At 43.3% G+C, this 25,129-nt stretch overlaps 1 protein-coding gene across 1 annotated transcript in view; it reads right to left on the bottom strand.

Annotated features, from left to right (window-relative positions):
• SNRK (SNF related kinase) overlaps positions 1 to 25,129 on the bottom strand; it is a 258,721-nt gene that overhangs the window by 190,469 nt on the left and 43,123 nt on the right. Inside the window, exon 4 of the mRNA XM_070944393.1 lies at positions 18,467 to 19,154. Within this exon, the coding sequence (XP_070800494.1) occupies positions 18,467 to 19,106 (640 nt within the window). The 5' untranslated portion in view covers positions 19,107 to 19,154. The remainder of the gene's footprint in view (positions 1 to 18,466; positions 19,155 to 25,129) is intronic.

Raw genomic sequence — 25,129 nt, 5'->3', positions numbered from 1 at the left:
TCCTTCGGACGTACTGGGATGCCGTCACTTTTCTAGAGTGTTCTCAGAGTAGTAAGCTAACCCCACGCGACCCCATAAGGCACCCGTGCACATAAACGCCTACTCGGAAGCCTATTCCACCACCATCACCCATGTGGCTCAACCCCCCCCCCTTCCAGCCGGGTATCCATGTTCTGCCGGTGCATGGACATGATGTCGAGTGCTTCTTGACGCTCGACATAGTGTTGGGCAAGGAATAAACTCCTGTTCAGGTTTTGGAATCATAAACAGAGCCTCATTAGGATTCGAGGATCCTTGAATTTGATCACTAGACCCCTCAACTACACCAAAATTGGTTGACACTTTAGCTTTATGTAGTAGGGACTTGAAGACCGAGGGATGGGAAAGACCTGTAAACACGGGTCTCTCAGGCATTAACCCCTCGTCTTCAGAAAATTCAAATTCTGGCTGGTAATCCTCTTCCAGCACTGACTCCTCACTGTGCACGGAATCCTGCTGAGAGGGAGAATCAGGCCTGTCAGCTAGGTTAGCTGCCAATTGAGGCCTTGGATTGGGCACCATGATTGGCACCTGACCACCTTGTTGCATCCCCGCTGCCAACATCCTGGTCAGAGTCTCAGAAATGAGAGCCTGAATGTTCACTGGCTGAGCAGTTACCTGCCCTTCCTCCGCACGGAGCCCCGCTGCAGTAGGAGTGAATGTAGCTTCTGGAACCTGCCGCCGTGCTATTGGCCGACCACGGGAGTCCATTGCCACCATACTCTGGACAGCAAAGGGATCCGATTGAGAAGTTGTAAGCAGAGACTGTGGATGACTGCCAGCCTCAGTTGATAACAATTGGAATCCTTCAGCCCTGCCCTGTAGGAACGGGGCACTATCAGCCTGAGCAGGCAAAATAACCTCAGAAACAGACGATTGCTGGTACTCTGCAGCCTGAGCGCTGTGATGCGCCTTATCGAATTGCCTTTCCAAGGGTTTATGGCATCTAAAGGCATCCTCGTCCATCACAACAGGCCTTGAAGACGACCCAGATGACGAAGGTTGCGTTTTAGCAGATGTACTCCTAGTGGTCATCTTAGCCCGTTTAGAATCAGAATGTTGTGATCTATGGGCTTTAGGAGGACTAGTAGGCTGGTCAATATCAGAGGACACAGCTGAATCAGCCATAATATATACCTGTGCAATAAGGTTGCTGAGATGCCTAAGGTTAGCAGGCAGAATTAATTCCAGTCCAATTAAGGCCAAAGGACACCACTCCTCAATCCAGATTTAAAAAAAAAACTTTGCCCAAATGACCACTCACACAATTGCCAGCACTAAAGGAGATACTGGACTTAGAATAAATAAATACAGGCCCGGCAGGAACACACATAACAGCCTCACCCCATAAATTTTCAGGCAAACCAGAATCTGCCAACATAGTTCTAGTCATGGCTTGTAATGTTTGACCTCTTCTCTCGATATACGAATTGCGTTGTGGTCTGTACGGAGCAGACCGTTTATGCTGGATCCCTGCATCCTGCAAAAAGTTTTCCAACCTTTGGTTGGTAAATTCTGTACCATTATCAGTCACTAAACGTTTAACCTTAAATTTCTGTTTCCTTTCCACAAAACGCAGCCAGTTGTTAATATGCTGGAATGTTTCACTTTTTGTTTTCATAAAATAACAGAATCCGTATCTTGAATACTGGTCTACTATGCTTAGAATATAGCAGGCACCTCCTATGCTGGGTTTTTTGGGTCCAATTAGGTCTACAAACACTACCTCTAATGGCTTTTTGGTTTTAAAACCATTAACACGGTTTGCTGGTGTTACCCTACTTTTTGCTGACTACAGGCATTGCAATTCAGATATTTACTACATGCTTGTAGTTTTATCCCTTCAGATAACTGAACTGTTTTCTTTAACATCTTGAAATTTAAATGCCCAAGTCTCCAGTGTAACAGATGAATACATTCATCATGTGGTTTAACATTCTTATAAACAGACTTAGACTTAGCCATCAATACTGGGTTATCCCTTAAAATAAATAAATCATTTTCCAAACTTGCAGTAACAACCTTGCCATCTTTCTCAATAAAACACTTATCATTTTTAAATGTTACTGTAAACCCAAATTGCAATAATGATTTAACAGATAATAAATTGAATTTTAACCCAGGAATATATAACATAGGCAATGGTTCATTACTAAATGACCAACGAGCAACACCCTCTCCAGCTACCTTAACCTTCCAGCCATTTGCTAGTTTAACATGTTGGTTACTCTTCTCCATTTTAACAAAAAAATTTCTATTTCTAGAAATAGATTGAGAAGCACCACTGTCAACAGCCCAACAATCCTGGTTAACATCAGTAGTTGAACTGGATATAGCTAAATTACAACCCTTCTTGGGTCTAGTATTGTCCCTAACAGACATTTTCTTATTCTTACAATACTTAGCTATATGCCCTTTAGCCCCACAAGCAAAACAACGTTTTACAAAATAGGCAGTTGAATACATTTTTTCTTCTTTTGGTTGTTGCACTCTCAACTGATCCCTTTCTTGTCTTCTTTTGGATTCTTCCAATAACCTACCGGTTATGCCAGCCAATGTCAGTTCATCTCTGGACAAAACCTCTAACGAAGAAACATAGTCGTCATAACTATCGTCCAAAGAAGAAAGAATTATATAAACTTGTTGTAGTTCTGAGAAAACAAGTTCCTTTTCATGCAGCTCCTGGAAAATTCTGGTCATGGATTCCAAATGAGCCATCATATCTCCACCTTTAAGAAGATGTTGTTTAAATAATCTCCGTGTGAGATAAATATGAGCACCCCCAGAGTCACGAACATATAGTCTCTTCAACTTGGTCCAACACCTAGCAGCAGACTCTTCACCACGAATATGGACAAGCTGCTGGTCACCCAGTGTTAGTCCAATAATGCAAAGACCTCGTTCATTGTCTCTGTTAAACTTGGCTAATTTCTTTGCATCTTCCTCATCAGCAGGATTCCATTCTGTTACATCCGGTGGATTATTAACTATGTCCCACAGTCCTTCTCTACGCAAAAGTAGACTACATTTTGTAGACCAGGATACATAGTTTGTTACATCCAGCTGGGTTATCATGGAAAAATTTGCTGCTTGTTCTAGTGCCATCTTCACTTGGATTGTATATCACAAACACAGTTTGTACTATTCACATTAACTCTCAGTTTAACTCTTAACAATCCTAGTTAGTTCTGGTTGGCTCTGGGCCCATAACCAATGTTAAGGATATTGTTGTTGTGTTACCAACCAGCAGAGTGTAGAGCACAGAGAAACGTTGCTGAGAGCAATGAATAAGAGATGTGCAAACTGGTTTATCAAAAGTTTACTTTATAGCGAAAAAACAATCTCATAGTCTTTAAATCAATCCAAGTCTTTGCCAGTTAAATCAGTCCAGTGATACAAAAACTCTTCTTACCACACAAACAGTAGTTGGTTAGAATAACAAACTCACTCTGGTTCACAAACCACGATGGTAGCAACTCCACACACAATGGTAGCTTATCATCAACTGAATACTTTACAGTACCTTTCTTAAATATGTTTACAACCAGTGATTATATAATTACAGCATGACTCAGCATTACAATGAATCAGCAGTAAAACTTTAAAGTCGTTGTGCTCACGTGACACCCCTCCTGCGCGAGCTGCACTGGCTCCCAGTGGTCTTCCGGGTGCGATTCAAGGTGTTGGTTACCACCTTTAAAGCGCTCCATGGCATAGGACCTGGGTACCTTCGAGACCGGCTTCTGCCATCAATAGCCTCCCACCAGCCAGTCCGCTCCCACAGAGAGGGTCTCCTCAGGGTGCCATCGGCCAAGTTATGTCGGCTGGCGACACCCAGGGGGAGGGCCTTCTCTGTGGGAGCCCCAGCCCTGTGGAATGAACTGCCCCCGGAAATACATAAGCTCCGACCTCCGGGTGTTTCGCTGCGCACTGAAGACCCTGTTGTTCCACCAGGCTGGCCTATCAACATAATGATCTTAAATTGGGGTATTTTAAATTTCTGGGGTTTAATTTAATTTTAATTTAATCATTTTAATTTTTAACTGCTGTTTTGTCTTGTGTTTTTAAATAGGCTGTACACCGCCCTGAGTCCTTCGGGAGAAGGGCGGTATAGAAATAAAATTATTATTATTATTATTATTATTATTATTATTATTATTATTATTATTATTATTATTAAAGTCACACAATACATATTCACATATATTGCCTGGACAACTTGTTAGGCTCAAACCATATCCTAACAAACAGGTTCAAGATGTCCTCACGATGCTGCATACAAATAGCAGGGATTGGCAATGTGAAGCTTCACACGCACTTCCAGCGTCAGCACCGGCCACAGCAACACCAGAATCAAAGCGCAGGAATCAAATCCAAGTCCCTAAGCACCGTTTTGCAAAAAAAACCTTTTCCTCCGGCGTCCAGATCCCGTTCTGTGAGACTGGGAGCCAATTATTAGCGAAACAAACAGGTGTAGGACCTCAAAAGCCTCTCCAACGCCGCTGCCTCTGATCAGCAAAAAAAAAATGGCGGTCGCAAGAAGGAAACGCCCTTTGCGCCACCGCGGCAGCCTGCATACAGGAAAAAAATGGCGCGAAAGCTATTTTAAGCCTTCCCAGCGCCACGAAGCTCACCTGGTCCTCAGAGTTTGCCATGAGTCCCCGTGCAGTGACTCCGGAGTCGCTTTGCTAAATTGGAGCTGTTGTGGTGGTGGCAGTTATGCCGGCGGACTGGTAAACCAGCTCTTCCACTGGCGGCTAAGCGGGAAAAAAACGGAGGTGCCCTAGAAGGGACAGAACTCCGTATTGCTGCCTTTGATGAGATCAGAGGAGGGGAAGATGGACTGGAGCCCCAGAAGCGTCTAACTCACCTCCCAGCAGCCGAGGAAGGTGGAATCAAACACCCCCTCATAAATTCCAGACTCTCAGCTCCTTCTATAATCAAAAATATAGAAAAACAAAAATTCTAAATAAACTAAAACAAGAAATCTAAGCTTTAATTGCTAGAGCAAGCAAAACTCAAGTCTCTATTGCTGACTGAGTGAAAAAGACTGAAGCTCAACCAGCAAGGAGGCGTGGCTAAACACTTCGAAAAAATCTATACTCAGTCTCTGGCTATTAGACGAGAGTTAACCCATGCATGGATTATCTGAACATCACACTGGAAAAGAGTTGATTTTAACAAATTCAGAGAGAGTCTAGAAAAGATTCCATGGATGAAAATCCTAAAGGGGAAAATGGCTCAAGAAGTGTGGGAAACTGAAAAATACAATCATAAAAAAAGCCCAGTCCACCACAATACCATTGAAAAAGAAAAACAAGAAATCCAAGAAGAAACCTGCATGGTTGCACAATGATCTCTCTGGTAAACTGAAAGACAAAAAGGACAAGTACAAAAAATGGAAAGGGGAACAGATAACTAAGGCAGAATATCAGCAGATAGCCTGAATCTGCAAAGATGAAGTCAGGAAAGCAAAGGCTCAGAATGAACAAAGACTTGCAACAAAGGTCAAAGATAAAAAAAAAGTTTCAACATAAAAATAACAAGAAAAAAGTCAAGGAAACATGTTCACTAAAGAGGGAAGATGGCAAGGAAGTAACAGGCAGTAGAGAGAAAGTAGAGCTGCTTAACTCATTCATCACATCAGTCTTCATGCAAAAAGCAAGTATAACCCAACCTACCAAAAACATAATTGTAAAAGACAGCCTATAAATAAAAATTAAAACAAGCAAGAAAATGGTTACAGAACGCCTACAGTATCTGATCTTGACGAATATAAATCACTGGGACCTGATGTATTACATACAGTCCCAGAGTTCTGAAGGAGCTGTCGGATGTTAGAACCATTGTACCATATCTTTCAAAATCCTGGAGCACCAGGGAACTACCTAAGGATTGGAAAAGAGCTGATGTGGTTCCTATCTTCAAAAAAGGAAAAAGAAAAAAAAAACAGACCCAGGAACCTACAGACCAATTAGCCTAACATCAATACCTGGAAAGCTACTGGAAAAGATAATTAAAAAACCAGATTTGTGAACATCTAGAAACAAATAGTTATAACTAAAAACAGATCATGCCAAACCAATCTTACTTCATTATTTGACACAGTGACTAAATTAGTAGACCAGAGAAATGCTGTGGACATAGTATACTTAGACTCAGGGCCGGATTTTCCTATAGGCTAACTAGGCTTCAGCCTAGGGCCTCAAGATCAAGAGGGGCCTACACAGTGGTGGGATTCTGGGGGTTCTAGGGAGTTCGGCCGAACCCTTTGTTAAATTGCTGGTTCGCCCGCCCGTCGCCTCCCACCCGCGCGGCGCCAGCCTACCGTAGCCAGGGGTGGGCAATTGTGGCTCTTTTACAACCTGTGGACTTCAACTTCCAGAATTCCTGAGACAGCTTGGCTGTAAAAGAGCCACAATTGCCCACCCCTTCTCTAGCCTGAGTTCCGCTGCCTGGGCTCCACGTGGGCTGCCACGTGGTTCCCCACCGGCTCCGGACGCAAGAGAGCAGGATGGAGAAAGCAGCTTCCACGCCTTCACTCACCCTCACTCTCTCTGCTCTGTTGGATCGCCGGCCGTTCGCTTACCCCGCCCACTCCCCATCTATTGCTGCCTCCGATGGCTAGAGGAAAAAAAAACTTCAAATTCTTGCCGTGGGGCTTCAAAGGGCCGCCCTAGAGCCAGTGGTGCAGCCGAACCGTTTGTTAAATTGCTGGCTTGCCCCGCCCCTCCGCACCACTATTTATTGCCAATAAATAGTGGTGGGCGAGGGGCGGGGGAGCCAGCAATTTAACAAAGGGTTCGGTGTTTTTTTTGTAATTTTATTGGCCCACGGAGCTTCAGCATAGGCTAATTGGCCTCCCGGCTCGCAGCTGATTTGTCTCAGCTGTTTTGCTCAGGGCTCTTCTGCTTCCTTGCAAAGAGTGCTGATTTTTTTCCCCCTAGCTATGCTGAGAAACGAAAGTGAAACTGCTTTGCTGTTGCTGCAAGGTTGGAAAATTAGGCAGGCAGAATTCTTTTCTTTTTCCTCACCAAAAAAGGTAGGTGCAAACAATGGGAAATTTAGGGAAAAAGAGGAGAGTTCAAGATTTTAAAACACAAAAGAAAAAAAGCTCTATTTAACTAGGGAATTGTAATAATTGAGATACTATTAATTGTATATTGTGTTGAAAGCAGAAATGGTTAAGTTGTGGTTTGGAGGAATATATGGGGGAAATTATTTGGTTTATTATTATTGGTAAATATAATTAATGGATTTGTAAGAAATTGGATTGCATGGAAATAATTGGAATATTCATGTTCATATTGATTAATATACAAAAAAGGTAGTTATATAACTAATTGATTTATATTAAAATGTTGAATTTATATTAAACAACTAATATTACATTATTAACCAATGTGAGGATGGATATAAAAATAGATGACAATGGGAAGGGGTATAATATAGAATAGAAGGGAAAAATTGAATTTGATTAAGATTAGAGATGAGGATGAAGGGTAATATTGGTTTTTTACAAAAATAGATGAGGAATAAATATGGCAAAAAGGAAATATAGAAATTGTAAATTTAATTGAAATGACTAAACACTGTTTAAATTTGTGAACCGGCCAAATACTCTGTTCAAAGAAAATACATTGTATGTTTGTATGTGTGTTTCTAATTATTGTTATTTATTCATATTTGTTCTCTTTTATTCTTTAAAGTTTAACAATTCATTCTTTATCTTAATATCTTTATATTTGTTTGGGGTTGGCTTTCTTCCCTTTCATCTTTTTTATTGTACAGCAATCTTTCTCCTCAAACCTACCACCTCTCTCTTTTCTTTCCTTCTTACTTTCTCTTCCTCCCCTTCTTCTTCTCCTCCCTACTTCCTCTTCCTTTCTCCTTCTCCTCCTCTCTTCTTCCCTCTCTTACCCTCCCTCCTACTCTAATTTCCCTTCCCTTCCTTCATCCCTCTCTGTTGCTGTATCCTTTTATGCATATGGACTACTCAGAGGGCTGAAAAAGTTATTTCTGACTGGTCCTCGCACTTTTGACCAGTCCTCGAACTTACGACTGTCCTCACATTTTACGTTTTTGCCCTATCTTGTCACCATGGTGAAGAGAAGCAGTTGTGAAATGAGTGACATGGTTGTTAAGAAAGCTGCACGGACATAAGTGTGAGGACCGGTCAAAGTGCGAGGCCCAGTCAGAAATGACTTTTTTCAGCCCTCTGAAAAAAGTCTATGCACATAGCCACGCCCACCCGGTCACATGACGAACTACCCACGCCTACAGAGTCACGTGACCAGCTAGCCATGCCCACCCAGTCACATGATTGCCAAGCCACACCCCCAACTAAGCCACGCCCACAGAACCTGTTGTTAAAAAAATTGAATCCCACCACTGGTGAAAGGGCCTCATAAGTGGAATAGCCTAGGGCCTCTTTTCATCTAAATCCGGCCCTGCTTAGACTTCAGTAAGGCATTTGACAAAGTAGACCACAACCTACTCCTTGGCAAACTAGAAAAATGTGGGATAGACAGCATCACTACCAGATGGATTTGTAACTGTCTGACAAACCATACTCAATGAGTAGTTCTTAATGGTACTACATCTACATGGAGGGAAGTAAGCAGTGGGGTACCATAAGGTTCTGTCTTAGGCCCAGTACTCCTCAATATCTTCATAAATGACTTAGATGAGGGAATAGAAGGGGAACTCATCAAATTTGCAGATGACACTAAGCTGGCAGGAATAGCCAACACCCCAGAAGACAAGCTCAGGATCCAAAAAGATTTTGACAGACTTGAACAATGGGCCCTATCCAACAAAATGAATTTTAATGTGGAGAAAAGCAAAGTTTTACACTTAGGCAGGAAAAACCAAAGGTATAAGTACAGATTAGGTGAAACCTGGCTCAAAACCAGTAACTGTGAGAGATGCAGGACCTTGGAGTTGTAGTGAACTATTACTTAAATATGAGCCAGCAGTGTGCAGCAGCAGCCAAAAAAGCTAATACAATCCTGGGTTGTATAAATAGAGGCACAGAATCACAATCACGTGAAGTATTAGTACCACTTTATAAATAAATAAGACCACATCTGGAATACTGCTTCCAATTTTGGTCACATTACAAAAAAGATGTTGAAACTTTGGAAAAAGTGCAGAGAAGAGCAACTGGGGTTATTAAAGGCCTGGAGACTAAAACATATGAAGAACAGTTGGAGGACCTGGAAACTAATCAAGGGGAGAAGCAACCTGGAATTAAGGAGAAACTTCCTAATTGAGAACAAATAACCAGTTGAACAGTTAGAGGTTGTGGGTGCTTTATCACTGAAGGTTTTTAAGAAGAGACTTGACAGCCACTTGATTCAAATTGTATAGGGCAGTGATGGCTAACCTTTTCCAGACCGAGTGCCCAAAGCGCGAATGCGTGTGCGCGTGCACCCGAACCCCCAAAATGCAATGTGCACACAGCCCCCACACATGCACATGGCCCCCACGCATGCACACGTCCACTGCGCATGTGCCCCGCCCCTTGCGCATGCGTGCGCCGCCCACACGCACCCTGACCTCGCACATGCGCACACAGCCCACACACACACCCCACACCCCGCACGCGTGCATGCCCCCTGCACACACTCTGCGCCACGCATGTGCGGCAGATACCTGATGATTAGCTGGCCAGACAGAGGCACACATGCATGCACAGCGGAGTTAATCTGGGGCGACGGCTCGTGTGCCCGCAGAGAGGGTGTTGCGTGCCACCTGTGGCACACGTGCCATAGGTTCGCCATCACAGGTATAGGGCCGTGATGGTGAACCTATGGCACGCGTGCCAGAGGTGGCACACAAAACACTCTCTGTGGGCACGCATGCCGTCCCCAGCTGCTCTTCTGGTTTCTGGCACATGCAAGCACACTGGCCAGCTGGTATTCGGGTTTCTGGCACTCCGGCACGTGTGCATGTGCACGCGTTCCAGTTTGGGCACTCGGTGCTGAAAAGGTTCGCCATCACTGGTATAGGGTCTCCTCCTAGAGCAGGGGGTTGGACTAGAAGACCTCCAATGTTTCTTCCAGGTCTATTCTGATTTTTTGCAAGGCAGGAAACCAAAAATTTGCCTTTTTTTAACCCAGAAATGTTCTCAAGAGCTTAAAGTTCATTTTAAGAATTTTCACTGTTACATGATTTTAGTTATTTTTCACATTTTTATATTGGTTGCCCCCATTAGCAAGCAATCTGGCAACATACCTTCATGAAAACTCTGCAGCAGTATCGGGAATCAAAGTTCACGAAAAATAGATTCAGAATTCTGTTAAATACCTTTAAACAATGGATCTGAGAGTACAGAAATATTAGAAACATCAGTGGTTTTAAAACATAATTCTTCATTTTAAGGAAGGCCATAATTCTTAAGGAAAACACACAGGGGTGAAATTCAGCTGGTTTGTACCGGTTCAGGAGAACCGGTAGCTCCGCCGATCAGCTGAGAGCAAACCGGTTCGCTCCAACAATCAGCTGGGCCCGCCCCTGCACTATACCGACCTATATTTCCTTTGTTTGAAGCCCAGCTGATAGGTGCGGCAGAGCAGATTGCCGCACCTCAGCTGTTTTACTCACCAGGGCTGCAGTAGAAGGTAAGTTTTAGAGCTGTTTTCAAACGCACTGCGCGCACGCAGTGTGTGTGTTTGGCACGTGCGAAGCGAAGCAAAGCGCACGCTCACCGAACCGGTTGTTACACTGGTTGAATCCCACCACTGAAAATAAAGCATGTAACTTCGAATTTTTCTGAAACACCCCAATTGTGCAGTTTGCTCCAGCAGGTTCTCAGAGCCATGACAACCAAGAAGAATAGCAATAACACTTAGACTTATATACCGCTTCACAGTGCTTTACAGCCCTCTCTAAGCAGTTTACAGAGTCAGCATATTGCCCCCAACAATCTGGGTTCTCATTTTACCCACCTCGGAAGGATAGAAGGCTGAGTCAACCTTGAGCCAGTGAGATTTGAACTACATGCAATACAAGAATACATGCAACTTCCTTACATAACATCAAGTCACTACTGTTAGGATATGGTTTGAGCCTAACTAAGTTGTCCAGGCAATATATGTGTACTGTAACTTTAATCTGTAAATGTATTATGTTACTTTAAAGGTTTTTCTTGCTGAATCATTATAATGCTGAGTCATGCTGTAATTAGGTAATGACTGGTTGTGAGAGTATTTAAGCAAGGTATTGTAACTATTCAGTTTGATGATAAAGCTGATATGATATGCTACCAGAGTATGATATGCTACCATTGAGAGGAGTTGCTATCTGCCAATCATCGTTTGATGGATCTGCTACCATCGTGGTTTGTGAACCAGAGTGAGTTTGTTATTCTAACCAACTAATGTTTGTTTGGTAAGAAGATATCTGTAACTACTGGACTGATTTAACTGGCAAAGACTTGGAATTTGTTTAAAGACTATGAGACTGTTTTTCTACTATAAAGTAAGCTTTTGATAAACCAGTTTGCATAACTCTTATTCATTGCTCTCAGCAACGTTTCCTTGTGCATTTACTCTGCTGGTTGGTAACACAACACCAATATCCTTAACAACTACTATGGAAACCAAGCTTTGTCACTAACTGCCCTTTTGATGCTTGTCACAAATCTAGTAAGCAGCGAGTCCCAAAGTTCATTGTGGATTTTGTTGTGCAGATTATTAAAAATATAATTGATTCATTTTCAAAAGAACTCCAAACAAAACTGTCAACTAATGTATTTCACACTGAATCCTTAAGGAATTAATAAACTGCTCCTTATTGAAACAAATGTTATGGTTTAGTGAGACTGTTAATCAGCAAAAATAATCTGCAATGTATTTTTAATATAGTTGCATCATGACAAGAGAGGCATACTGTACTTTCTCAGTCACTAATCTCTAAAACCACAGAAACAAATGTGATAAAAATTATACATCTTTATTCATATCAGTGGCCATGAGCAGAATCTTTTAAATAGTCTAATTAATTACATGTGATGCTTTTATTAGGTATCTGTTGGACTAACTACAAAGATATTTTTGTCAGCATAAAGGGCCTAGCATTACTATAATTATAATGTGAACGCCAGGTAGCAGGGAGTGGTATTTGCAGGCCAAACTCGTCCAAATGATTTACCATCAGATCTTCACTTCCTAATGATCTTCCAGAAAAAGTGAGCATTTTAACTGTGTTTAACTGTATTTAACAGTTAACATTTAACAGACGCCATCTCCAGAAATGACTTATACTAAAAAGGAGATTCACCTGAAATATTTGAAACAAATAGCATTTCTTTTCACCATTCTCAGACATGCACGACACAAATTAATCTTGTAAGATGTATATAATTCATTTAGTAATTTACCACTCAAATTAAAAATGGCTACTTTCTACTTGAATGGGACTACCTAACAATGTATTTACAAAAACTTTAGGCAGCTAATTAAAAGATCATATAATAAGTGTTATCTGCCCATGTTCTATCAAAACTATAGAAGATTTTTCACATTTTTTTGCACTGCCCTATGTCCACTTCTGTCCATGGAAAAATTTTGGAGCCCTCCTTGAAGGAAGAACTATTTGGCCTGATTGTGGTGGCCTAGTGGTGAAGACACTTGCCTCATACTCAGAAGGTTGAGAGTTCAATTCTAGGTAGCGGCAGATGTTTCTCTCCTAAACTGCAAAGAAAAAATATCTGCTGCAAATTCCGCATAGGCGTCAGGAAGGGCATCTAGCCAGTAAACTCAGCTCCAGCTCCAGCTCCATCCAGTCACCCTGACTCTACCCCGAATAGGGACTACAGGATAAAAAATGGAGGTTTTATTTTTTTACCCAAAACTGAATATTAAACAGATTTGGGCAAGATTTGATTATGGAGGCTGGCAAGCTTCACTAAAGTAACTGCTAAAAAGATGAATGATTTTATTAAATTTTCTTAACCTTTTTTTATCAAGTAATGTTCTGCACATTTTACTTAAGTTTTATGGATTCTAACATATTTTAATTACGGTTGGTTATCATTTTACTTAACTACTTTACTTACCGTAACTAACTCTATCATCATGCCCTGCAGTCAAAAAGCAGACTCACTTGAATTGATACATTAAGATAGCCACACAGTATTATACAGATACCACAGTCAAAGTATCTCAAGAGCAGATCAATTTCTTCACCTCCATATTTGTTGCTACTATTAAGTATCAAACAAATTTTTATTTTACTCACATTATACCTCACTGTACCTGCCTCCCAGCTGCATGACAACAGCCCTGCCTGCGCTGCTAGAGGCAACAGCCGGATTGGCGGTGGAGTTCCCCAGGCTTATGGTACTGGAGGACTTCAACCTACCATCACTTGGCGAATCCTCAGATGTGGCTCAGGAGTTCATGGCTTCCATGACAACCATGGACCTGACCCAAGTAGTCCAGGGTCCGACACACGCTCGACCTGGCATTTCTCTCAGGGCACTGGAGACAGGATCTGGAATTAAGGGGTATAGAGGTCTTTCCCTTGTCCTGGTCAGATCATTTTCTGTTGAGGTTGGACTTTAAGACGCCACTCCTCCACCGCAGGGAGGCGGAGCCGATTAAGTGGTTCCACCCCAGACGCCTAGTGGACCCTGAAGGGTTCCAGAAGGAGCTTGGGGAGATACCTGACTCCCTTGTCTACAGTCCGGCCGAGACCCTAGTGGCTGCCTGGAATAGGGCGGCGTCTGGGGCATTGGACAGGATTGCGCCTTTGCGGCCTCTCAACAACAGTGGATCCAGGAAAGCTCCCTGGTTTACTGAGGAGCTCCAGGAGATGAAGCGCCAGAAGAGATGTCTAGAGCGACGCTGGAGGACCAGTAAATCCGAATCCGAACGAACACTTTTGAGAGCCTTTATTAGGACTTAGTTAGTGGCGATACGGGCGGCAAAATGTTCACATTTTTCCGCACTTATTGCATCCGCTGATTCTCGCCCAGCCACCCTATTTAGGGTGACTCACTCCCTCCTTAAGGTAGGGGGAACGGAGGAGCCCTTGCAAGGTAGAGCTGAGGAATTTGTGCAGTTTCTGTCGGATAAAGTCGCTCAGATTCGGATGGACCTGGACTCTGATTGGGCAATACCAACTGAGATGATGGGGGCGGGTCTTAGTCCTATTGTGTGGGAGGAGTTTGAGCCAGTGACTCCTGAGGAAGTGGACAAGGCTGTAGGGGCGATGAGTTCCTTCACTTGTTTGTTGGACCCGTGCCCCTCCTGGCTGGTTTCGGCCAGCAGGGAGGTGACACGAGGCTGGCTCCAGGCTTTAGTTAATGCGTCCTTGAGGGAGGGGTCCTTCCCGCAACCATTAAAGGAAGTGGTTGTAAGGCCCCTCCTCAAGAAGCCTTCCCTGGACCCAGCAGAATTAAAGAACTTTCGTCCAGTCTCCAACCTACCCTTTGTGGGAAAGGTTGTAGAGAAAGTGGTGGCACTTCAGCTCCTGCGGTCATTGGATGAAACTGATTATCTGGACCCTTTTCAGTCCGGCTTCAGGCCTGGCTACAGCACGGAAACTGCCTTGGTCATGCTGATGGATGATTTCTGGCGAGCCCGAGATGGGGGTCATTCCTCTATCTTGGTGCTACTTGACCTCTCAGCGGCTTTCAATACCATTGACCATGGTATCCTTCTGGGGCAACTAAGGGAGTTGGGAGTGGGAGGCACCGTGTTGCGGTGGTTCTCCTATTTCTCTGGTCGATCACAGTCGGTGTTGGTAGGAGGACAGAGGTCGACCCCTAGGCCCCTTGTCTGCGGGGTGCCTCAGGGCTCAGTCCTCTCTCCCCTCCTATTTAACATCTACATGAAACCGCTGGGTGAAATCATCCAACGACACGGGGTGAGATATCAGCAATATGCTGATGATACCCAGCTGTATATCTCCACCCCTCGTCAGTTCAGTGAGGTGGTGGATGTGATGTGCCGGTGCCTGGAAGCTGTGAGGATCTGGATGGGAGTCAACAGGCTCAGACTTAACCCAGACAAGACCGAATGGCTCTGGGTATTGCCCCCTAAAGACTATGTTGATTGTCCATCCTTGGTTCGGGGGGGGGAGAGAAAGTGCCCTCCTCACAACGGGCTCGCAATTTGGGTGTCCTCCTAGACTCACAGCTGAGATTGGAACAACATCTGACGGCTGTAGCTAGGGGGACCTTTGCACAGGTTTGTCTGGTGCACCAACTGCGACCCTACTTAGATCAGGAGGCTCTCCTCACAGTCACTCATGCCCTTGTCACCTCACGGTTGGATTATTGCAACGTGCTCTACATGGGGCTACCCTTGAAAAGTGTTCGGAGACTACAGTTGGTCCAGAATGCTGCCGCGCGAGCTATTGTGGGTACACCTAGATACACCCACATTACACCAATTCTCTGCGAGCTGCACTGGCTCCCTATCGGTCTCCAGGCGCAATTCAAGGTGTTGGCTATTACCTTTAAAGCCCTACATGGCTCAGGGCCAAGATATCTTCGAGACCGCCTTCTACCGCATAGCTCCCAGCGACCGGTAAGATCCCACAGAGTCGGTTTCCTCCGGGTCCCGTCAGCTAAACAATGTCGGCTGGCGGGCCCGCGGGGGAGGGCCTTCTCTGTGGCTGCCCCAGCTCTCTGGAACCAATTACCCCCTGAAGTCCGGACTGCCCCCACCCTACTGGCCTTCCGGAAAGCGGTGAAGACCTGGCTCTTCCGGCAGGCCTGGGGCAGTTGATCTCGCTACGGTGATCTTGCAAGACCCGGCCACGAATTGGAGTGTATGGGTTTTAATGTTTTCTTTTAAACTTTTGTATGGGATATTGTTCGCATTGTTTTATTCTCTGTTGTAAGCCACCCAGAGTCCTTCGGGAGTTGGGCAGCATAAAAATGCGACTAATAAATAAATAAATAAATAATCTTAACTTTTGACTATATGTCTCTCTGGCTAAATGTCAGGGTATTTTAAGGACAACTTGAGCTTTTTTATGTTACCCTTTAGACTCAAGTTGGCTTTCTACTTAGCCCAGAGGCACTTGTGGCGAACTGGCACCAGGATCAGGGACTCCATGGAGGCGCAGGGGGTGGAGGCAGTGGCAAGTGGGGAAGGGGCGGTAGCGCAGTGGCAGCAGCAGGACCCTCAGTCCAGGGGTGCTTTTTGGGAACTGGTGCTGGGATCAGGGACTCTGGATAGGCACAGGAGGCGGCAGCGGTGGCAAGCGGGAAAGGGGTGGCAGTGCGTTGCAGCATCAGGACCCTCAGCCCCGGGGTGATTGTGGGGAAGCAGCACCAGATCGGTGCCTCTGTGGAGGCCTGGGGAGGGCAGTGGTAAGAGGAGAGGGGGTGGCAGCACAGGGGTGGCAGTGGCAGAAGGAAGAGGGAAGGGGTTGCACTTTCCATGACCTTCGGAACGCATGCCGGGCTATGAACACCAATCCTTTGGGAAGCTGACAGTGGATTCCTGGATTGGGTCCTCCTGTCCCACCCACCCCTTCTGCGCAAGATATCAGCTGCCCTCGGCACAAAGGTGAGCAGCCCCCGGGCGGCCGGGCTCCTCCCCCTCTGAGTAACTTTCTCTTTCACACACTAATGCAAGCAAACTCCTTGGACTTTTTACTGTATTGTTTTCCTCTTTTGGCATATGTAACACACGTGTCGGCACAGGTGGCAACTCTCCTGCAGCATCTCCGCCAGGAAGGAAGAGTGGGTCGGTACCGAACAATGCCTCCCCTCCAACCCCAGAGTAACTACTGCCCACCCGGGATGTAGCACGCTTCCTGTACCTGCCCGTGTCACATCACTACAGGTAAGAAATTGGCTCTTGCTAGCCAAAAGGTTCAACTCCCCCGCCCTGTTCCTTTGGGTGGGGCGTCTCCAAGCACCCCAGGGCCAAAGGTCCTGATGCCATCCCCCCACGCTGCCGCCTCCTCCCCTTCTGCTCCCCGTTGCACCTCATGAAGGCCTTGATCCTGGTTCCATTTCCCTGCAAGCACTCCTGGCCCAAGGGTCCTGATGCCACCACTGCGCTACTGCCCCCTCCCCACCTGACGCCACCCCGAGCCTCCACAGAGGTGTGCTGTCCCACTCACTCACACGTTAACCGTGGTTTAGTGGGTTCATTAATATTCCCCAGCAATTCCCTTCACCAAAAATTCAGAACAGCCTCAATTTTTAAGTCTAGCCACAATCAGACCAATGCTAGTCCATAGAGCAATGGCCAATGAGTCCACAAGGCACTTGAAAGTTTCCCAATCAAAATAAACCCACCAGGCAAAATTAAATCCACAATACAAGAGGGTTCACGAGGCAAGAAAAGTCCAGAGTTCACAAGGCACAATCCAAGTCAAGACATGGTGTCAATCCAAAGCAAGGCAGGAATCACAACAACCAGAAAACACACAGCTAGGAAATGAACGTGTTGTTCCCAGCATTACTTCCACCTATCTGCTGTGCTAAATAGCCAGCTTTTGGTGCAGTCCATCAAGAATGGTGAGGCTTTCTCCTCACGAGTAATCTGGTTGACCGTCACTGCTTCTGCCTTTTCTCTGTTCTACGTGTTCTTAGATCAGGTGCAGAAGGCAGTTCCTCTTCCTCATCCCTGACTGGCTGCAGCTGCATGCTTTCCTCATGTGATGCCTCAGGGCTGTCCTCCTGCAGCTGTACTTCAGCCAAATCACACTCAGACGGTTGCTTGGAGCCATTGACCAACTTCCCTCCTGACATGCCAGGAACTGGTTCATCCTCCCCCAAGATGACATCTGAAGGGGTATATGGGGAGGTGTCCAGGGGAGTCATCACAGGAGGCCCCAATCCCAGTGCCGCTGCCCCACAAGTGCCTTGGGGCAGAGGGTCCCACTGCCGTCCCCTCCCCACCTGTCACCCCTACTTCTGCACCTCCTCCTCCCAGTTTGCTCCAGCACACTACACGCATGGCTATTCATCCAGTGCAGGGAATTGACCATGGAGAATTGTTCCACAGCGCATCGGTCACTAGGCAGAGTTGGAAGACCGACAGGGGAATAGTGGCAGCAGAGGAGCACCAGTGGAGGGGGCAGTGGTAGACGAATGTCCATGGTGGGTCAGATGTAGGGTGGGTGGGCGGGGTGAAGTGGGCCAGATGTTGTCACGGCCAATTGCCCTATACTCTTTGAGGGATACCTAGCTGGTTACCTCAATGAAAGTATACAAAGACCTTTAAAATGTATGATTCTAAAATTTAATTCCACCCTTTCATAACATGGTATCCTCAAGATATCTTAGAATTGCAAGTTTCAGAATTCTATCTTGCATATTAGCTTTAAATTCTGGAAACTGCAGTTCTTGGATGGCATAAGATTGTGACTGTTCAATGATTTTTCAAGAATATCTCATTTGAACACAAAAATATAGCAATTAAGGTTGTTTAATAGTCCATTGACTTACCTACTGCAGGTGCATCATATTCATCTCCAAGTAGAATTTCAGGGGCAGAATATGCAAGAGAGCCACAACTTGTTGTGAGTTTTTTTCCAGGCTGAAATTTGTTGCTAAATCCAAAATCAGTTAATTTCACAAGTCCTGGTTTTTCAAAAAAGACAACGTTTTCCGGTTTTAAGTCTCTGTGAACGACATGCAGTTTATGGCAATATGATATAGCATGAACAATCTGAGCAAAATACTTCTTTGCCAGATCTTCATTAAGACCTTCTTCATGTTTCATGATGTAATCAAACATATCTCCTCCATCACCAAGTTCTAAGATCAGATAAAGTTTGGTCTGGGTGTCAATAACTTCATACAGGCGAACTATATTAGGATGTTGCACTAGTTTCATGCATCTGACTTCTTGAAAAAGATGTCCTGTGGAAAGAGTATCTAGCTTGGTCTTGTCAATTACTTTAACTGCCACTTTTTCACCTGTAAATACATGTCGGGCAAGCTTCACCACAGCAAAATGCCCTCTGCCTAAGGTTTTATCCAAATCATACAATCCAGCAATTTTTCCATCATAACCTCGTTTAAAGCCTGCCATATTCTCCAAGTAGTAATGCTGACACTTTCTGAAACTTGTTTGTCTTTTCATATAAGGTTTTCTGAAATAGATGCACAACTCATCTTCACCGCCAAATGCCTTTAAAAGATCAGAAATGAAATTATTATAGAACATATATTTAGAAAAACATTTCTGCTTTTTTAAAAGTTGGACTTTGGTTAGGAAAGAACCCAATATAAAAGGATTTTCTTGAAAGAAAATTGAATAATTCATTTAGATTTGTCACTCTAGAGATACCAGGTAAGCTTTGTCCAACACTCCAAGTAGTGAAATTAATCAAATTATGCAGTTTAGAATTAAAGAAAATAAAGGGAAAAAAGAAAGCTAATTCCACAAAAAATGATTGCTGTTTCCTGAACTTAAAACATATACTAAGTAAGAAATCTGATGAAACTGCTGAAAATATTGCCAAATATTCGTAAATGATAGATTTCAAGAGGATCATCTGTATATCTGACATACTTTCTAATGGATGTAGATAATTTTATACTTATCTGTTTATTTTATATTAGAATACTCTTCTATGGGGACAGAGTATAGGAAGAAAGTAACAAAGAAACATAATGGAAATGAACTCCTGAACATCCAAGAAAATAACAATAGTCTGTACTTTCTGCTTATTTCCATACAATGTTTCCATACAATTTTTTCACCATATGCAGTTTTCTCCAGTCCCCAAACATTTGCATATATACTTCTATGTGTGTGTGTGTGTGTATGTATGTAACCAACCACAAAAACCTATGCCACAATATACTAGATACTATGAGCATACCATACAATTCTTTGCTTTTCTAACTATTCTAGCCCTCCTGACTTTTATACACTGTTCTTTTCTCAATAATATAGGAAACTATCAAAATAGGAAACTATCAAAATAAACTATTTAATGACCTTCTGGATCCTTCCTGATCAAACTATTTAGCAGACATTGGTATATGCACACCTAGGGATTCAAAAAGTAGACCAAGTCATTACAATATATAAACCATGGAAGAGATTGGTCAAGACATTATTTTGTTAGGGTTGATCCAGGAAAGGCCGCAACTGGCGCACAACACGAAGTTGTACAAAGGCTCTCCTAGCCACAACTGCCACCTGCTCATCGAGCTGGAGTTGAGAGTCCAGGAGAACCCACAAATTGCGGACTGGGTCTGTCTGGGGTAGTGCAACCCCATCCAGATCTAAGATAGTTAAAATCCTGGATCTTGAAGCTCCATGCACCCAGCTCTTTGGTCTTTCGAGGGTTCAGCTGAAGCCTGTTGTCCCCCATCCAGGCCCCCACAGCCTCCAGGCAACACGAGAGAGCAGCAACAGCATCACTTGGATCACCAGGGGTAGAGATATAAAGTTGAGTATCATCAGCATGCTGATGATACCTCACTCTCTGGTTGTAAATGATCTCACATAGCAGCTTCATGTAGATGTTAAAAAGGAGTGGAGTACCGTGCCGGAGCAGCTGTGGACAGGACCCCTCACTCCATATCAACACCGATTGAGACTGGTCTTTGAGACAGAAGCCAAACCAGCTAAACAATGCCGGCTGGCGGGCCCGCGGGGAAGGGCCTTCTCTGTGGCTGCCCCAGCTCTCTGGAACCAGTTACCTCCTGAGATCCGGACCATCCCCACCCTATTGGCCTCCCGAAAAGCGGTGAAGACCTGGCTTTTCCGGCAGGCCTGGGGCCGCTGATCTCGCTGTTGCGATCTGGCGAGATCCAGCCATGAATGGTGTGAATGGGTTTTAATTGTTTTTAATCTTTAATGTTTTTATATATGGTTTTTAAATGCATTGTAAGCCGCCTTGAGTCTTCGGAGAAAGGCAGCATACAAGTTGAACAAATAAATAAATAAATAACTAAAAGAGAAGAGGGGAGAGCGGGGCATGTGTCAGCTCTCTACCCTCAGCTGTTTAGCGGCGAAGAAAGTGGATTGACCCAAGCGGAAGAAATGAATTGAATGAAGTAACAAAATTACTTTGGGGAGCAAGAAAATAAGAACAGGAAGCCTAATTGAATACTTGTAAATTTTGGATTTGTGGATTTATGCAAAATTAATGAGACTGAGTGGAAATTATTGAAAGAACTAGTTATAAAACTTTTCCTATTTTTTTTCTTTTTTTCCACTTTTCTTCTGAGTGAAAGTGGTTTGCAGCGCCATCTAGAGACACAAATAAAAAGACTTTATTTTAAATAAACTGATTGAGAGGACTAGCCTTGAGATTGTAGGCTTGGACTGATAAGAAACAGCTGTGTCTGGCAAGAACTGCATATTGAGATAGATAGCCTTAATAGAAGTTGAAATAGTGTGCCTTGTGAAAATTTTGAAACAGAAACTAAAACAAGACAACTGAGGCAATATAAACAGCCCTGTTTGGAAATCTTTTTCTTTTTTCTTTTTCTTGTGACTGTGCTCTTTTGCTTCTTTTTATTTTATTTTATTTTATTTTATTTCCTTTTATACTCCTCTTTTTTGGCTTAGGATTTGACCATTTACAGTGATTTCTCTTTTTCCTTTTTTCTTTTTCCTTTTTCTTGAACTGTTTTCATTGACTGGATTGAATTTTGTATCTTTTTTCCTTTCCATGTCTTTTTTTCTCCTCTTTTTTTTTTTTGGTTGTTTTTTTGAAGTGTTTGAATTTTGATGATAAATAAAAAATTGGATTAAGGTAAGAAGAACCTGAAGAGTCAGGAATGTTTGGTTTTTTACTTCTTCATTTCTTCTTCTTCTTTTTATATATATATAAATATATAATAAATATATTATATTTTATATTATATATATAATTATATATATATATATTATAAATATATATATATATATATATATATATATATATATATATATATATATATATATATATGCAAGTTTTGGTGTATTCGGGTCTTTTCCCGTGTAAGATTGAGAGTATCTTGGCGACGTTTCGACAAGGTCCCACTCGTCATCTTCAGGCTGGTGTCTTTGGCTTCGTGCTTGTGCGAGGAAAGCGTGATCGGAGCTGCCGTCTCTCTATAAATACTGGTGTGGAGGTGTGGGGTGCTGGCTTTGTTGCTGTGAGCAGGTTGGTTGCCTGTGTTGTTACATTTTGATTGGTTGATGGAGTTGATGTTTGCAGATTAGTCAGCTGTTTCGTAACATCCTGTGTGGGTGAGGTCCTTGATGTGTGCCCATTAGTCTTTTGTGTTTTAATGACCTGGGTAATGGGCTGTGTGTTAACATCCTGAGTTCTAGTGTTGTGATATCCTGAGTTATTTGATGTAATGTCCTGAGCAGATGGCTGTGATGCCACATCCTGGGCTTTGGTTTGGCTCAGAGTTTGAGGTCTTGCCATGTGTTCATGGCGTGTGTCAGTTTGCTTTGTGTGGGGATCGGAGGGGGGTGCAGCAGCTGGTGATGCCGCCGTGGTCTGGCTCCGATCATGCTTTCCTCGCACAAGCATGAAGCCGAAGACACCAGCCTGAAGATGACGAGTGGGACCTCGTCGAAACGTCACCAAGATACTCTCAATCTTACATGGGAAAAGACCCGAATACACCAAAACTTGCATAACCCTATACACACACACACACACACACACACACACATATATATATATATATATATTTGTTTTCTGAGGTTTTCGCGGGTGTTTGTATGTAGGTCTTTGGTTATTCGGGTTTTCTCAAGAAGTGAAGGCGATGATGGGAAAGAATGAAGAAAGAATACAGAAAGTGGAGGAAAAGGCAGATTTAATAGAAAAAAAAAGTGGAGGAAATGGATGACAGACTCACAATGGCTGACAAAAACCAGGGGGGAAAAATATTTCTCTCGAAATGGACAGAGCAGAGTACTATTTAAGATTTCAAAACATAGAAGAAGAGAAAGGAGAGAACTTGGCAGAACTGATGGCGGAGATAGTGGTGGAAGTGGTGGAGGAACACAAGGAAAAGATATTAAATGGGATTGATGAGATATACAGAGTGCATACTCGATATGCAATGAGAAATAAACTGCCAAGAGAGGTGCATGTAAGATCTACCAGGAAAGCAATAAAAACAGAAATATTACAGGTAGCAAGAAATACTCCAATAAAATATAAAGACAAAGAGATTGTGGTGCTGAAACAGATACCCAGAAGAGTGCAAGATCTGAGGAGAGAATAACAATTTCTGACAAAATTCTTAATCCAAAAAGGAGTAAATTTCAGATGGTTAATACCAGAAGGAATATAGGCTTATTGGCAAGCGTAAAGACATAGACTGGACTCGATAGAGAAAGCGGAATTATTTTATGATCAATATTTGGGGCCCCAAGAAGAACAAAGATTGAGAGAGGAAAAAGAAACGAAAGTCCAAGATGAAGCGGTGAAAGAAAAAGAAGATCAAAAAAGAGAGACGACAAAAGAACAAGAAGAAAAGGCAATTAGAGAGGGGGCAAGGTCAAAAGAGGCCAAGGATCAAAGAGAAATAAGGACGACAAGATCAACAAAAACTAGTAACAAATAAAATATGGAAGAAGAAACCAAAGCAATATCAATAAATATTAACGGTTTGAATTCGGTGATAAAAAGGAAAAGAACTTTTAATAAATTGGGAAAATTAAAAATGGACATTGTATGCCTACAAGAAGTTCATATTAGAAAGCAATACAAAAAATTATTGGAGTATCCAAAATTGGGCGATTTGTTTACCGCATTGACACATCAAAGCAAAAGAGATTTTTTTAAAAAAATCATTGATTTTTATCCACCCTGGTTATAACACAAACATGCCACATTGACTAACTTCCTGGACTGTTATTGGGGTCTGTTGTGAAGTATCTGGCATTTGTCAAACTATATCAGAGCCTTATCTCTTTCCCCCCCTGCCCAGAACGTATCATATTGGAGATGCTAACACTCAATCTGTGTTGAGTTCCTTTCCCTTCACACCAAGGGGTCAAGTGGTCAATTGTGAGAACAAAGGAAAGAGGTAATGATGCTCATTAAGAGGCTCTACCCTGTTGGGGGGGGGATACACAAACCAAATTCCAGGGGATACACAAATCAAAGATGCCAGAATTGGAGGCTTATGACTTTCCTAAACAATATAAAAGGGATTCACATTCCCTCTCTTTTCTGTAGTTGTTACCTGCATGTATCTTGTATATGTTTGGAACAGCTAACCATTTAAGCTTGATCAAGATTAAATGCTATGTTACTCAAGCCTCTGTTTAAGTTTCTTGTTTGGCATTTATGAGCTTAAACATATTATTATTGGACCTTACATTACTAAGGTGGTTGCTCTCCATATTTCCTCTTGGGGTATCTTCATCTTTATGCTTCTCCCTTTGCACGTTATGGTTGCTTGTAATTTATTAAAGATGTCCCATCCCAAGAGTGGGAGTGGACATTCCGGTAAATACAGGAACTGGTGAGTGAATACAGTGCGCCCTATTTTACATTCTAAAGGTTGTAAAAAGGGGGCTGAAATAGCTTTTCCTGAAGCTCCAACAATTGGTATCTCATCAGCAGTCTGAGGAGCAATAGGTCTGTTAAGGACAGATCTGCTTGCTCCTGTATCTATTAACATTTTGTGTTTAACCCCCCCCCTCCATTTGGACTTCCACCAGGGGTTCGGGGGTTGGGGGAGCAATAGCTCCTTGCCCCTGACCTCTTCACTCTTTTTCTTCTGCTCGCATGGCTATAGCCATTGGGCATTCCCTCTTCCAATGTTCTTCCTTTCTGCATATAGCACACTGGTTGGGTCCCAAGGGACCCTTCCTCTTCCATGCCCTCTACTGCCTCGAGCTACCTGAATTCCCACTCCTTGCCGTCCTCTTCCGGTTTGTCCCCCTCCTCCCTGCTTTTCTTGCCTAAGGGCATCTGCTAGGAAGATAGTTTCAGCAAGCCTTCTGAATTTCTTTCTTATTTTCTTCTTGTCCTCTGTTGGTAAAAACTTTATAAGCTATCTCAACCAATTCTGAAATGCCTTTCCCTGGACCTCCTTCTACTTTCTGTAACTTTCTTCTTATATCTTCTGCTGACTACCCTATAAAAATCATGTTTATCATTTTCTGATTGTCTGAGGCTTCAGGAT

The sequence above is a fragment of the Pituophis catenifer genome, unplaced genomic scaffold (assembly GCF_029215685.1).
Source record: "Pituophis catenifer annectens isolate HBS135680 unplaced genomic scaffold, rPitCat1.0.hap2 SCAF_5, whole genome shotgun sequence".
Classification (NCBI taxonomy): Eukaryota; Metazoa; Chordata; class Lepidosauria; order Squamata; family Colubridae; genus Pituophis; species Pituophis catenifer.
Note: the sequence above shows the minus strand (reverse complement) of the source record. Positions and strands in the feature narration are given on the sequence as shown.